Raw genomic sequence first — 16,556 nt, forward strand, 5'->3', positions numbered from 1 at the left:
TTCCCGCTCACTGGCTGAGCGCGGTGCGGGCGCAACACCGAGGGTTGCGATCCCGTTACCGGTCAGTAAAAAAGACAAAAAGGGAAAAAAAAAAAAGAAATTCTTGGCCTTTCTGACAGATCCAGAGTATGTTTTCTTCTTGTTTTGACCCAGTTTCCTGACAAACAGCATGTGATTTGTCTAACTTCCAGTGTTTAGTCCTAAGTTCTCATGTGCTGTTAACCTATATCACATGTATCCCAAAGTGGTGTTTAACATTTGGCGATGTTACTTCCAGTAGTTGAAATTGATGTAATGGAGCCCCTAGCAATGGAATGTTCTGTGAACATACTTTCGGAAGTAACTTTTAAAATAGCTCACATTTATTAACATTAATTTCATACCAATAACAATTCAAGATGCTTTGTGTACGTAAACTAATTCTCCCATCCTACCATCCCTCTGAAGTAGGTATTATTTCTGTTTTACAAATTAGGAAACTGAGGCTCAGAGAGGTAAAGTCAGCTGCACAAGGTCACAGGGCTAATTAATGGCAAAGCCTGGATTTGAGCCTGGGTCTGTCCAACTTCCCATCTTCAATCGCTGTATGATTTAGTTCACTTTGTTCAGGCCATGGCAACGTTTCAAGCAGTATGTTTCTAAGAAAGATTAGGAATTCAGTGAATCCATACTGGCAGACCAGTTCCAAAAAGCAAGATTTAATTTTTGATTTTTGCCTCTTCACTCATCCAGTGGTACCAAAGCACTCCCCGGTGCCATCTGTTGCAACACTTTAAGGCTCTGCCAGGCTGGAAAGAACTTTATTCTCTTATTTAATCCATGTTGCCAAATAGTGTTGGCAGCTAGCCCTCAGACATGGGGCTGTAACCCTTGCAAACGTGACAGGACAGATGGATCAACTGCTGAGTAAGGGTGGCTTTGGCTGGGTTTGTGGTTATTTGGATTTATCTGTAGTTGGGGCCCTAATGATTTCATTCATATCTATTTATTCACTACTTTAGATTTATGTCTTAAAATTTTTTTTCTTGGCTAGCTGGTATAGGGATCTGAATCCTTGACCTTGATGCTATAACATGGCACTGTAACCATCTGAGCCAACCAGCCAGCCCTAGATGCATTTAACAAATACTGAGGGCAGTATGCTGGGTTGGGGGGACAACCGTGAGCATAGGCAGAAACAGCCCTAAGCCCCAACGGCTTATTCCCTTTTTGGGAAAGGAGACACTGAACAATGACTCTACCATGTGATAGATAATGGGTGTGGATTAAACAAGGGCAACTATGAGAATGGGGGACTGACCTAGGCCTAGGGCTGGGAGGGGCTCCCAGAAGAAGTGCCTTTCAGCTGGGACCTGAGAATGAGTCAATGCGAGCTAACAGTATAATGCCCACCAAAGTGAAAGGTATCCTGAGACCAAAAGAATGAAGCAGGCAACTCCATGTGGTTTACAAGGAGTTTCTTCTTATTATTGATGGATGGTTACTTATAGGCATTGGGCATAGTATCGATCCATCTGAGTGCTGTGCAGCTGCTTTCTCTGCACCCCAGTGGGGGGATGGGGGGGAGTTAAGGCTTATAAGGGACTAAGAGACAAAAGTGGAGCTATGTCAAAGAAAGATTGCCGAAGTGCAAGATTCCCAGGCACTCTGCACCCTCCTGTTGCTTATTTTTGGAATTGCTGGTATCACTCTCATTACCTCAAGCATAGCATTCTGTTCCTGTCCTTCCTTGTTGCTAAGTGACTTGTGTTGGGGAAAAATTGTAACTATTGAAACCAGAGCCCCAAAGGCCATGAGGATGGAGTGAGTTGTGACCAGCATTCCTACGTCAGTCAGGTGATGAGGTGGGGATGGGGTTTGGGGATAACCTCCTAGATGGAGAGGGATGGCAACCACTGAGAACTGGAAGTGAGAGAGAATGTGGGGTATAGGAGGAACTGAGAGATGCTCTGTGTTCTTAGAGCTTTGGGTTTTTAGGGGTTTGGAGAGAGTGGGTAAAGACTAGTGCAGGGTAGGTGGGGGTGGGGAGGGGCTTGGGCCTACCACAAATAGCTTTGTGAATCCATCAAGATAACACTACTAGGGCCGGCCCAGTGGCTCACTGGAGAGTGCGCCGCTTGGGAGCGCGGTGGCGCTCCCGCTGAGGGTTCGGATCCCATGTGGAGACCGTTTCCCGCTCACTGGCTGAGCGTGGTACGGGCGCGACACCGAGGGTTGCGATCCCGTTACCGGTCAGTAAAAAAAGACAAAAAGGAAAAAAAAAAAAAAGATAACACTACTAAAGTCTGCTTTCCAGCACACTGGACTGAATTTCACTCCCCCTTTAATGGATTTTCTCACCTTTTTCCCATTCTACATGGAGCCTCCATGACCTCATGCCACAGTGCCAGGACTGGCCACGTGCTAAAGTTTCAGAAATGCAAATGTGTGATGCCTTGCTATCCAAGGGAGTACCTCACTCTTAGCACTTTTTGCTAAGCACTTCGTTTCATTTAATTCTTGCAACCTCTCAGTATAGCAGGTATTGTTATCCCCCTTTTATAAATGAGGAAATTGAAGCTCAGAGAGTGAACTGAGCTGTCACAAAGTTACATGCCATTAAGTAGTGGAGCCTGGTCAGCCAGCTCTAAAGTCCCCTTTTCCTGTACCTCTGGTATAAGAAACTGATGTGCCAGCAATGCTGGAATGACTAGCGATGAGAATGAAGAGTTAAGGTAGCCTGACAGAAAGGCAGGAGGACTCTATCCAGCTTCATGGAAGAGGTGGGCCTTGCTGGAGAGGCAGGGTTTAGATAGATGGTGACTAGGCCATACACCTGTCACAGGATCCCTTTCAATATCCTATCAGCATTTAGTAAAGCTCCGACATCCCTTGGAGCTCTTGCTCCCATGTCCCAAAATTGTTTTTTGGGCAATTAGGCACCATAAATAGGGATCTTTTCTGCTGCCCAGTACAACGCCTGGAACTTAGCAGGTACCCAATGTCACTTTGTTGATAAATAAATGAATGAACTTCATTTTTAGTAGCCTACTGCCTGGATCCTCATGCCTTTTGAATGAGGGTGCTTGGGTGGTATCTGCTGCTCAGGTTTTCAGTTACTTCTTGCTGCCTCCAAGCACTCTGCCTCTGTGGGCTGGCTGAGCATGCAACCAGCTAAGTCCTGTGGTCTGAGAGTCCCCCAACAATTTGGCAATATCTGTTGAAATTAAAAAAGCAGGCACATTCTGAATCAGCAAGTCCACTTGTAGAAATGCAGGCTGAGGCACGTATGCAATAATGTCGCTGTGAGCATCCCAGTGAGGCCTGTCAGCAAGAGTGGGAACCACCTACATGTCCACCAAAAGGGAAGGCTGAGGAGAATAAAGATTCTTTCTGCAATAAAGGAAGTTTATGTGCCCCTTAAAAGAAATGAGGTAGAGTGTAGCGTTCTGGCAGGAGATGAGTGCCAAGGTACATTGTCGAATGAAAAAGCAGGGTGCGCAACAGAGTAGAATAGGCTGCTCCCTTTTGTATAAACATAACACACATCTGTACATACTTATGTGCTCTAAGGAAAAACAACAAGGTTAATGCTTTCCTGAGGGGAAGGGGCACTTACTTTTCATTGTAGGCCCCTTCGAAATTATAAGTGATGATGGTGGGAGGGGTAGCCAATATCTAGTGAGCAGTAGTGTGTCTGGTAGTTGAGAACACCAGTGATCAGTTATGTGCCTGGTAGTTGTGAACACTTCACACAGATTGTGTCATTAATCTTCCCACAACCAATGAAATACAGGGGTCTTCAAAAAGTTCATGGAGAATGCATATTATGATAAAACTATGCATGAATTTAAAACGTTTTTTGCACCCAAATAAACTCATACTAATCTGTCATAATATGTCTGAACAGGATCTAGTTCAAGGCACTAAGGATAAGACATCAGTTTGAAAAGAGCCCTATCAGAGCACTGTGAATTCTGCTAAAACTGAAGCAAGAACAAACATCCAATTTATGGTGAAGCCTGGGTGGAAGAGAATGAAATCATTGCTGCTTTACAAAAAGTTTATGGGAACAATGCCCGAAAGAAATTAGCAGTTTACAAATGTATAACTTGTCCTAAGGGTGGACGAGCCAATGTTGGAGATGGAGCCCACAATGGCAGACTGTCCACATCAATTTGTGAGGGAAAAATTAATCTTGTTTGTGTCCTACTTGAAGAGGGCTGAAGATTAACAGCAGAAAGAATAGCCAACACCATACACATCTCAACTGGTTCAGCTTACACAATTCTGACTGAAAAATTAAAGTTGAATAAACCTTCCACCGGATGGGGGCCAAACTGCTGTGCCCAGATCAGATGCAGACGAGAGCAGAGCTTTCAGTGGAAACGTGAACAAGTAGGATCAAAATCCTGAAGCACTTCTTCGAAGAACTGTAACAGGAGACGAAACATGGCTTTGCCTGTACAATCCTGAAGACAAAGCACCATCAAAGCCATGGCTACCATAAGGTGGAAGTTGTCCAGTTAAAGTAAAAGCAGACCAGTCAAGAGCAAAGGTCATGGCAACAGTTTTATAGGATGTTCAAGGCATTTTACTTGTTGACTTTCTGGAGGCCAAAGAACAATAACATGTACTTATTATGAGAATATCTGGAGAAGGCCAAAGCTTAAGTAGAAAAACGCTTGGGGAAAGCTTTACCAGAGAGTCCATCACCACCATAATGCTCCTGCTTATTCCTCTCGTCAAACAAGGGCAATTTTAAGTTTCCATGGGAGATCATTAGGCATCCACCAAACAGTCCTGGTTTGGCCCCTTCTGACTTCTTTTTGTTTCCTAACCTTAAAAAAACCTTTCAAGAGCACCCATTTTTCTTCAGTTAGTTATGTAAAAAAGACTGTGTTGACATGGTTATAGGCCCAGGACCCCTCAGTTCTTTAGGAATGGACTAAATAGCTAATATCATCCCTTACAAAGTGTCTCGAACTTGATGGAGCTTATGCTGAGAAATAAAGTATATGTTTTTTATTTTTATCTTTTAATTCCATCTGTGCATGCACATTTTGAAGTCCCCTATAGTTATAATTACGTTTGCTTCCACTCCCAGAAAACGAACGTTTGTTTCCACTCCCAGAAAACGAAGGCACTGAGAGGCTACATAATTTACCAAAAATGAAATAAGAAGTGGGGAGACCTAGATTAGAGGCCAGGTAGTCTGATCCCCAAACTGATGCACTTAATAATACAACGCACATATAATTTTTTATTAAAATCAAATCCCTGAGAAACTTCTGGTCCCGAATATTGCCTCATCCACTGGATCCCATGACTGTGTGTCAGAAAGGGACTGGAGCTCACAGGCGAGCGGTCTTTTACGGCGGGAGTCTGTCCTAGGTCCCGGCGCCGCAGACGCGCGCACGTGGTCGGCGGGGGCTCCGTGCGGCCTCCCGCGGGCCGCCCGGCTGATGAAACGCAGCCTCCCGGCTCAGCTCGGCCGCGGGCCCGGGAGCGGCGTTCCCTCGTGGCCCCGAGGCCGGCCGGGCGTGCGGCTCCAATCCTGTGTGTTATCTGGTGGCCCTCATTAGAGAGCTATTTAGATTGTTTATTCTTTTTCTGTAATGATTTCATGCCTATTTGGTTAATTAAACCTTCGAAGGTCTCTGTCTTTTAAATGAGAAACAGAGTACCACCTCCCAGTCTCTTGGAGTATTTTAACTCAGCCTGTCTCTAATCTGATGAACCATGAAGTATAAATGACTCGCACAAGTGGAATTTCAGAGGTTTTATCACAGAACGCAGGCGGATCACCCTCCCATCTCCTGGATATGGGGACCTTACCTTTAAATTACCGATGGTACTTGTGTGCTCCAAGTGCTGTTGATCCAAATAGAGTTCAGAGACTTCTACTGAATCTCCAACCAGAGCCACTCCCTTTTAGCTCCTTGGAATCCCCCAGGGATTTTATCATTCTGACCTGGATCCACTCCAAACCCGCCGAAGCTCTTTGAAATTAAACCACTTGTCCAAGTTTATATAACTAGTAGGTGGCAGAGCTGGAATTTAAACTGGTTGGTCTGGCCCGGAGGCCTGGGGTCGGCACCGCGGCTGGCGTCCGGGCGCCTCCGTGTGCCTTTGGGCCCCTTTCCCCGCGAGTCGCGCGTGGGACCCGCTCCGGGGCGCCTCCTGGGAGCCCGCGGCCCGGGGAGGGCGGGGGTGATTTCTGGGGTGAAGGATCCCACCGCCGCGCGCCTCAGGCAGCAGGACTTGAGGACGGGGACTAGGGCAGGACGCAACAGCCGAAGGCCAAGGCCATGTCTGGTGGGACATCCCCCGGCTGAAGGAGCCCGGGTTTCAGTTCTAGCTCTGCCTTGGACTGGCTCCTTGACTTTGGATAGTTCATTTCTTTTCTGGATCTTAATGTCCTCATCTGTAAAGTGGAGAGCTTGGATTCACTATCTTTTCCACCCCAAACTTCCGTAACAGGCCCTCTTACGGTCTCTTGCTGGGCTTCCAGTTTAACAAACAAAACCAAAACCTGACTTAGAAGAACTGTAGTTTCTCTTTTTCTTTCTCTGGACGATCTCAGTGATGCACATAGTTCCTGGGGGTGGTTGGCACTGGGTGTTTGCAGAGATGGAGACCTTAGCTCAGCAGGACGTAGGGATATTTTCCTTTGCAGGGGCTCTCCACCTAGCTAAAAAGGAGGGAAGCTGAGCCTGTGCAAGATGGATAAGTGGACGGTCTGGTTAAAATACAGAACCCGCAAAGGGAACTCAGAGAAGCCAGGTATCGGTGACCAGTTAATTGCAGGAGCCTCAAGCCTATACTCACTCCTTCTGCTCTGCCGCTACCTTGGTGTCTGTCTCTCCCTCCTGTGGCGCCCTAAGGCTGGTACAGGGCTGAGCTTGGTGGGGGCTCGAGTCACACAGATGGGTAATGGGTCCATGTGTGCACTCTGAGTTTTGCCAACACCCCTCCTGCCATGCAGCCTCTGGTTGGATGAGGGGCTGCAAGCCCGGTGCACACCCTGAGGGTGCACAGTCCCGGTTGCCTGATGGGACCATCCTGGCCTCTGGTCTGTAGCCCTTCCTACTTGGCACGGGCTTCTCTCACCTCCACCTTTGCCAAGCCCAGGAGCATTCCCCCCCCTCCCCAGGAAGCCTCCTGAAGAGCTCTTTCCCCACCCGAAGGTGCTCTCTCTTACTGCCTTGTTTGGTAGTTGCCTGTTTTGTAATTCTCTTTCTGTGAGTTTGTCTTTCCCACCGGATAGTGATCCCCAGCAGGGAGAGCTGAGCAGGGACTTCAGATTTTATTTCTGGTTTCATAGTTGAGAAAGTACAGGGCATGACCCTAGAAAGTTCTTAGGGAATGTATGGAAAATGTAAAAATGACAGCTCTATTCCTTCAGTGTGACTGATTTAGTTGTGTGAACTCTTTAAACCTCCCCACAACCTAAACTTACCACCATTGTCCCCCTTCCATGTAAGGAAACTGAGGCAGAGAGAAGTAACTTCCCTCAGGTCACATAGGTGGAAGTGGGAGGACTGGGCAGGTTACTTTTAGTCATTACACGAAATGGCCTCAGGTGAATGAATGAAGTCTGCTGATTGGGACTTTATGGGTGGCTCATTGGGTCAACTAGGGTATGCTGATTTCTTCCCACAGACATTGCCTCATTTTGGGATTTTGCAACAAATGGAACCTTCCATGCAGTCTGGAAGGATACCTGTGCATCTCCAGCTTGTGCGTCGTCTCTCCTGGCTCCTGGGCCCCCTAGCACTTTCTGAGGCTTCCAGTATAGCTTCTCCTGGCTACAGGCTCCTAGCTGCATGCCCGGGTTCCTAGTTTGGAACATGGATCTAAGGATTAAATCTGCCTCCCGGGCCTAGGAGGTGATCAGACGAGCCAGAGAAAGGCTTCAGTGATTGTCAAGTGCAGGGCAGACATCTGTGTGGCTATTTTTGTTGGTTTCATGCCTCTTGGGGATACAAGGTAAGAGTAAGGAAGGAAGGCATGATAAGATTGACTACTAAATGTTCAGCGTATATGGCAGTGCCTGCTGTGGACTAGGCCTTGGGCTAGGTGTGGAGGAGAAGGTCCTTGCCCTCCCAGAGTGTAGCAGTTCATGCCAACTGGATTTTGTTGCTAGATCAGGCCTGGGAAATGTAGTCTCCCTTGACTCTTTTTTTTTTTTTTTTTCTTTCCTTAAAGGTAGTTTAAGGAACAGGCTCAGCCAGACCAGAGTCCAGAGGTACAAAGACATGGAAACTATGGGTTTGGACTTTGGATGGAGCCAGATGGCTTCCCCTCCTGGCTACAGAGCTGACAGCCACCCCACTTTGGGCAGATCACTTCACATCTTTGACCCTCAGTTTTCTCTCCTGTGAAATAGGAAAAATATGTTAAGGAAAGGGCCTGTCTGGGAAGCAGAGTACTGGGCGTCATGCTTATGTTTCCTTCTGTTACATCCCCACGGCAGCTGTGCGGGGCAGGCTTCCCTGTTCCCTTTTGGCAGATGAGAATAGCAAGGTTCGGGCCGTTAAGTACCTTGACAACGAATGTCATGGAACCTGGGAGTGGCTGAGTGGAGATTCAAGTCCAGGCTTTCTGGCTCTAAAATCTTCAGTCTTTTCATAATATTTTGCTGCTTTCCAGCCTTAGATCCCTAGGTAGGGAAGGTGTGTGATAATTGTTAGAGGCTTGTCTTTTGAATATTCTTTTATACATTGGGAGAAAGGGCTGCCAAGTGATCTTCCGGAGCTTCAAGTCAGGGCCAGCTTCAGGTGCATGCAACCTGCACAGTCTTACAGGGCCTCCCCTGCCTTAGGAAGGACGCCCCCCCCCCCCCCCCCCACCAATTTGCTTTAATGCTCTGCTGTTTCTATCTTGAAATTCTTCATCATTTTTGAATAAGGAGCCTCACAAGTTACGTAGCTGGTCCTGTTTACTGAGAGAAGCAGAGGTGGTGAGGGCATAGTAATCGGATTCCACCCTGCAGGGGGCCTGATCAGTGGCAGTCAACCCTCGGGCGAGCTCAGAATCAAGCAGATGTGTGCCGACTGGACACTTCATGTGAGAACCATGGCAGCAAAAGATGATTCTAGTGGACTTTTCACCAAGAGGTTTGGTCAGCAGGGTTACTCTGTCATCCAAAGGGACTTAGGCATGATTTTCCTTAGTGAGGGCTGATTCCCACACCCCCAGGTGGACATATAACAGAGGTAAAGTGTGCAGGTTGCAGCTGAAATGGGTGGCACTGGAGACTCAGTTTCTCCTCAAGGAAACTCGCACCAAGGGCATCACTGCTTTTGCTGATGAAAGTGGCTATGGGCGATGCCTGCCAGGCCTCTCAGGGACTCGGCTCTGGAGGCTTTGGAAGCATTTCCAAGATCTTTTAGAGCTAAGTGCCAGGAAAATTCATTGTTCGCCTCACCATCCTTTTTTGTCTCCTTATAGATGACTACTTAACTGAGAGTGTTTCCATTTTAGCTTTGACCACCTGGAAGCTCAAAATCAAATTCTTAGCTCAAGCATAGCAACTGTGTCAAACCTCAAAATAGCAACACCAAGAGCTAATATTTTTGGGATGTGTCCTTTGTTCCAGATGTGTTGTGTGTTTTTTATATGCATCATCCCGTCCATTCTTTGCAGTAACCCTGTGGAGAAGCTACCATGATTTGAAGAGCTGAAGCTCTTTGAAATTAAACCACTTGTCCAAGTTTATATAACTAGTAGGTGGCAGAGCTGGAATTTAAACTGGTTGGTCTGACTCTGGAGTCCATGTTCTTGAAAACAAACCTCTACCGTCTCTGTAAGGGAACCTGATGGCCTGAATATCTGGCATTCGGATATTTTTGTTCTTTCTGGTTGATACTTTTTCTTTTTTTTGGTAATTTATATTTCCCCTAGATGTTTTTTGATTTATATTTTTCAGTATCTTGTGAAAGCTATTTGAAATCCTGTGTGTAAATGAGGCTCCCCATTACGACTATACCTTTCTCGTGCCTGGTTGTCTGCGGCGTCCTCAGTATGGGGACAGAAATCCTACATGCCTGGGAGTGCGACTTGGTCAGCTCTTGAGTTCTTTGGCCATAGCTGAGCTGGAGGAGACCCAAGACCAGAAAGGAAGTTCTCACTTAGCCTAGGCTTTGGAGGGTTTTAGTTTCTCCTCCTCATTCTTCTGAGAATTTTCCTCAGCATGATCAGAAAGACTAAAGTCAGCAAAAGACTCCTGGGTGGCTCTCCTTGGCCTTTGGTAGCTTTGGCCTTGGAGAGAGCCCTAGGAAGCTCAGCCGGCCCAGGTGTGAAGTTCCTTTTTGTGCTGTTTTCTGAAGGCAAGTGAAGCTGAGCCGGCTGTTCCAGAATGAACCGCAGCTCTGAGAAGGGGAAGTAGTAAGACAGCTGGCTCTCTGCCATGGCCTGTGAACCACAGATGGACCCCGGTGAGGTGGCTGACCCATTGCCCACCTCCTCTACTGGCCGGAGTGCCCTGCCTGGAGGGACCCCTCCCAGCTGGGGGCCAGGTAAGGTCATGACCTTTAACCCCCCTACCCCCCCACTGCACCATGCTGAGCTGGACTCATTTAGCATGCTTGGGGGGAGTGATGGGTATGGAAGTTCCTTCAGATAAGGGTGGGCATCTTCCGGATACATTTCCAGCCTACTTTCTGTCATTTTTACTCAGTTCTCTTTCACCATGTCCTTAGGAACAAGACACCATCACTCTCTGCTTGGACCCCTGCAGTAGCTTCCTGGCTGGTCTTTTCTCTTCCTTTTCTCTTCCATCCATTGTCTACATGGTGCCAGAGAGATCTTTTTTTTTGAGCGAGATCTTTTTTTTTTTTTTTAACTGACCAGTAACGGGATCGCAACCCTCGGTGTTGCGCCCGCACTGCGCTTAGCCAGTGAGCGGGAACCGGTCTCCACATGGGATCCGAACCCTCGGCGGGAGCGCCGTCACACTCCCAACGGCGCACTCTCCAGTGCGCCACCGGGCCGGCCCATTGAGCGAGATCTTTTAAAAATGCACATCTAACCATGTCATTCTCTGCTTCAGTGTTTCCCATTGAGCTTAGCATGAAAATCCAACATTAACCAGCTTGCAAGGTGTGCCCCTTAATGGCCCTTGCTGCATCTGTTCTAGGTTCTTTGCCATGCTCTTCTGCCCCAGGGCCTTTGCACCTGCTTTCCTTCTGCCCGTTATGCTTTTTCCCTGCCTACTTTCTCATGCTTAATTTCCATATATCCTTCAGAGCTCTGTTCAAATATCCCTTCCATGAGGAATCCTCCTGATGGCCCAGCCTAAGTCAGGACACTGACATATTACTATTTCTCCCTATGGCACTTTACACAGTCTAAACATATGTCCAACTTCCCCATTAGAATGTAAGCTCCTTGAGGGCAGGGTTTCTGTGTTGTCTTGTTCATCCCTGTATCTGAAGTACCAAACTCAGGGCTTGGTTCATAGTAGATGCTCAGTAAGTATTTTGTTGAATGAATGAATGAATGAGTGGCTGGGCATAGGCAAGGGGAAACAGCACTCTGACTTGTAGAGGTCCATGAGAATGTGGCTTGTTACTTAGAGGATTTGAAATTTGACTGCTTAAAAACAGGGGTTTCTTTAATTACTGCTGTTATTAGGAAAGCAATTTATACACACAACAGTAGAAAGGAATGGAATGAGATAATTTTCCTGCAGAACTTTGAAGACATTGCTCCATTCATTTTTGGCAAGCCAGGTCTTGCTCCTTTGTAGGAAATTGCTTTACCTGCATGCACACACACACACACACACACTCTCTCACACTCTTCTTTGGTAGCTTTTCTTAGGCTAGGTGTAAAATAAAGTATTTCTATGTGAAGGACTTGCTGTTCTCACTTTAAGGAACAGATGAGAGGTAGTATTGTCAAGAATCCATGAACTCTTGATTCAAAAAAGCAAAGATACTGCAAAAGGTCTTTGCATTGCTCAGGCAGACACTTACTTCAGTGTGCGAAGAGCCAGGCTGGGGGAAGGTTCGCGTTCTCCATGTCTGGAGTCCCAGTAGCCGTGGGGTTTTTCTTCTGGGCCGGGAAGTCTGAGGCCCATCCTCGGGACCACCTGCATTCCCTGCCCTACCTCCCTCCTCGTGTCTCTGCCTCACTTCATTTTCCAGAGGCTCAGTTTCCTTTACCATGTTAACGGTTCCCACTTTTTAGGGCTCTTGGAGGATTAAATGCTATGATTGAAGCCTCAGCTCAGTGCCTGGCGCACAGTAGGGGATTGATACCTGGAACCTGTTCTTATTATCTGCCTTTATTTAGTTATTTTTGTCTACTTTTCCTCATTTGCTTATTATTAAATTTAATTTTATAATTTTACCTTTTTATATGTTATTTTTATGAAACCACCTTAAATTCTTTCTGGAATAAGGTGTGGGAGGACCAAAACAAGTGCACGTAAATTGGTATTGCTTTATTGTAACTTTTGAGTTTTGACAAGCTTGCTTTTAAATGATGACAATAATAGCGGCCAGTTATTCAGTACTCACTTTGTGCTGAGCATTTTGTTTTTATCATCTTGATTATTTGTAAAGTCCTCTGCAGTGAATACGGTCGTGCTCTAAGTAAGGCAGCATGCCTGGGGCTTTGGGGTGCTTATTCAGGTTTACCCTGTTAGCAAGAGGCTGAGCTACAATCCAATCCCAGAGCTATTGCAGTTTCTCCACCTCACCACCTTGCCTCCACGTCCCTCCCCACTTCCAAAAACTCCCACAAAAGAGATTTAGCAAAATAATGCTCTTTTTGGCAGGACGTAGAATTTAGAATTCTATAGAACCCTTGAGATCATAGGTGATACCCCAGGGAATGAAAAAAGAACCCTATCAAGGTTGGGGTCCATAGTCATATTGTATTCATTCATTTATACATCTAATATGTATTTAGTGCCTACTGTATGCTGGGCACTGAATCCAGCTAACAGGATTCTGTGATGAACAAGCCATTGTGGGAGCATATGAAGGCACTTCAAAAAATTTGTGGAAAGATATAATTAAAAGATAATACAAATCTTCCCATGAAGTTTTTGAAGACTCCTCATATAATCTGGTGAGGAAGAGACTTTAATCAAGTAATTGCATACATATGCAATCAAATAATTGCATACGTATGTATTTATCTTCGGTGAGTGTAAAGGAGAAGAGCAGGCAGTTATGGGTAGGTTTAACAGAAGGATTTGATCTGTTAAAAGTGTCAGGGAGGGCTCCCTGGTAAAAGTGATTAATGAACTGGGACACAAATGATGTGCAGGAGTTAACTGGGTGAAGCTAGGGGGAAATGTTCTAGGGACCGGGGACAGCATATGCAAAGGCCTTGGGGTGGGAGAGAACACTACATATTCAAGCAGCAAAGGAGACTGGTGTGGCCAGACACAGAATGGGGTAAGCCTCATTCTGAGGTGGCTCCAGGTGAGTCTGGCAGGAGGCTAGTTCTCCCAAGAGCTGGAGGAAGATGGGAAGACAGTTGGGTTTTGTCAGCAAAGCACCAGGAGGCTATTGACGGTTTTACTCAGGGGACTGGTGTCATCTGATTTGCACTCTGGCTGCTGGGTGGAGAATGCATTGTAAGAGAAGAGTTGGTTTGTAGGAGCCAGTCAGGAGGCTCCTACGGAGCTGCAGGGAAGAGCTGAGGATTGCCCAGAGGTACAAGGAGTGGAGAGAGATTTTGTTGGCCCAGTTAGCAGGCCTCAGGGATGGGGTGACGGGGAAGAGAGAGTGTTTGGATGGGCCAGGGATTTCCAGGAAGGTGGAGCCAGTCATTTGACTTTGAAGACTCCAGTATCACTCAGAACTAGCCTGAGGGACAGGAGCTTGGGGCCAGCAGAGAAAGTACTTGTGGTTTAATCCCTTCATTTGTGCCTCATCGTCTAAGCAGCAGCCATGGAGAATATGCCAGAATATCCAGTCCTCAGCCACGCATGGCTGAACTCTGGGATCCTAGGCTTTCAGGGCTGGAATCCCACCCATGAAGTCCCCCCTGGCTGCTCACAGAGCCTCATCCTGTGATGGGGGGAGATCTCGATCCTCTTTCCAGAGTTTCCTTATGCAGAGCTACAGGAAGGTAGGTGTGGCCTCACGTGCTGCCATTCCTCCCTGGGCTGGAGGGGTTTCCAGTCCAGACCTTCCTCTCCAGTGGGTCTCATGGTCTGGCTTCATTCCAGCATTGCAGGGTGAGCGTTTCCGGTAGCTGTTGTGACCAGCCTCAGTTGATATGTGTTTTTTGAGGGAATAAAGACCTAATTGTGCTTTTAAAATGTTGAGTGAGTTGCAGAGATGCTTGGGAGGGGTTACCAGCAAGTCAGCGTTTCAGTTTTCTATTGCTGCTGTCACAAGTTACCACTAACATAGTGGCTTAAAACCCACAATTTTAATTTATTATCTTCCTATAGGTTAGAGGTCTGACACTGGTCTCAGGAGCTAAAATCCAGGTGTCGGCAGGGCTGTGCTCCTTCTGCAGGCTCTAGGGGAGAATCCTTTCTGTGCCTTTTCCAGCTCCTAGAGGCTGCCCGTATTCCTTGGCTCATGGACCCTTCCTCCATGGTCAGTGCCAGCCATGTTACACCTCTCTGTGCCTTTCTTCCAGCCACATCTCCCTCTGACTCTGCTTGTGCCTCCCTCTCCTCACTTTTGAGGATCCTTGTGATTCCATTGGGCTATGCAGATAATCCAGGATAATCTTCCTATTTAAGGATAGCCAATTAGCAACTTTAATCCATCTGCAATCTTCATTCCCCTCTGCTATGGAAGGCAGCATATTCACAGGTTCTGGGGATTAGCCTGTGGACATCTTTGGGGACCATTATTTTGCCTCCCATAACCAGTTATCTCTTTGAGTTATTCAGTTGAGCTTCCTTTACAGCACTCGAATAAATGTCTACTACATCATCCCCTCAATGAAGTTAGTTGTTCAGGCTACATCTCCCTTGTGATGGGGAGCTCACTACCACCCATTCTTTGTGGGGACGGTTTTCATCTTGGGAAGTTTTTCCTTACATGGTCTTACACTGTGTCACAGTAGCGTCTTTGCTTTGGCCTCAGTTCTGTCTCCTGGGGGTTTCCCAGTCAAGTCCAGTCCTTCTCCCGTAGGGATTTGAGGATGGCTACCGTGTCCTTCCTTGTTAAGAGAAGGTTCTCACGGCCAGACGAGTGATGCCATCAGCCTGTGGGTTCATCCAAAGAGGGTGAAGCTTCAGATGACCGAGGAAGCTTCTGGTCTGCTTTCAGAGCTCCGCAATGGCCAGGTCCTCACAGTTCTCCGGATCGACAATACCTGTGCCCCCATCTCCTTTGACCTGGGAGATGCAGAAGAGCAGCTGCAGACATGGGGCATTCAGGTAAGTGCTGATATTACTGAATCCCTACGATTTTCCCTTCCATCCATCCGCCCACCTGTCTGGCTGTCCTTTCATCAAGTTATTCACAAAATATTTACTAAACTCTCCGTGCTAACTGGCAGGAGATAGACGTAAAGGTGTATCAGAACTGTCCTCTCTTCCCAATTAATTCACTTAACAAATGTATGTTTTGGGGTACCCACTCTGTGCCAGGCACTCAACTGGCTCAGTATTTATAGAGGTGACTGCTCACAGAGCCCAGTGGGGCAGATGGACACATAGAGGAGTGTACAAGGCATTGAAGACTTTCACAGAAGAAAATGATAAACTTGCCTGGGGGACTGGTGGTTATGAGCTTCTCAAAAGAGCAGATACTTGATCTGGGATCTTGAAGGATAAATAGGAGTATGCTGGGTGGACAGGCGGAAGGGGATTTTAGAAGAGGGAACTGCATATGCAAAGGAATGTGCATGTGAACTCATTAGTTAATGATGAAGTACCTTCAAGCGTGGCGATCCGAGGCACAGGCTTCACAGACCCAGTGATCTGGACGCAGGTCCAGCTCTGCTGCTCGCTACCTGTGTGATTTCAGGCAAGTGACTTAACCTTTCTGAGCCTCTGTTTCATCATTTATAAATGAGGACAATATTAAAACCTATTATATAGGGTTTTTGTTAAGATTAGATGAAATAATGCTTGAGGAACACTTGCATTGTCTCTAGTATTTGTAAATGCTTAATAAATTGGAGCTATTATTGTTATAATGAAGAATCCATAAGTATAGTTTTCTCTCTTCCCAAAGCCCCCAACATGACTATGTCTTCCCTGTGTTAGCCAGGGAGGATTAATTATGGATGGGGAAGATACTCTGCTAGTTTTACTCTGAAGAGTTTGGCATTTACTTCTTTAAAACTGAATTGCATTGTTGTTTCGAACATTTCACCACCATTGAAGGGAAACTTCCCAAATTGACAACGATAATCCCACATCAGCACAAACTGGTTTTTTCCATGTTTCCTTTTAACCTCTGTACAGAAGAACATACTTCTTAAACAGTTGTCTTCAGATTGGGCTTCCTTACCAGTGAACAGTTTATGTATTACTCTACCATGTTTCTAAATATAATTTTTAATGGTTAAATTCTATTTTCTTTTTTTTTTTTTTTTTTTTTTTTTTTCGTGTCCGGCAACGGATCGCAACCCTCCGT

General features: G+C 46.5%; 1 protein-coding gene across 1 annotated transcript in view; it reads left to right on the top strand.

Moving 5' to 3' along the window:
• Positions 1-10,393: 10,393 nt before the first annotated feature.
• LOC103596708 (transmembrane protein C9orf91-like) overlaps positions 10,394-16,556 on the top strand; it is a 21,453-nt gene continuing 15,290 nt past the window's right edge. Inside the window, exons 1-2 of the mRNA XM_008580407.1 lie at positions 10,394-10,502; positions 15,240-15,349. Of these exons, the coding sequence (XP_008578629.1) occupies positions 10,394-10,502; positions 15,240-15,349 (219 nt within the window). The remainder of the gene's footprint in view (positions 10,503-15,239; positions 15,350-16,556) is intronic.

This window comes from Galeopterus variegatus, unplaced genomic scaffold (assembly GCF_000696425.1).
Source record: "Galeopterus variegatus unplaced genomic scaffold, G_variegatus-3.0.2 Scaffold2079, whole genome shotgun sequence".
In the NCBI taxonomy this organism is placed as follows: Eukaryota; Metazoa; Chordata; class Mammalia; order Dermoptera; family Cynocephalidae; genus Galeopterus; species Galeopterus variegatus.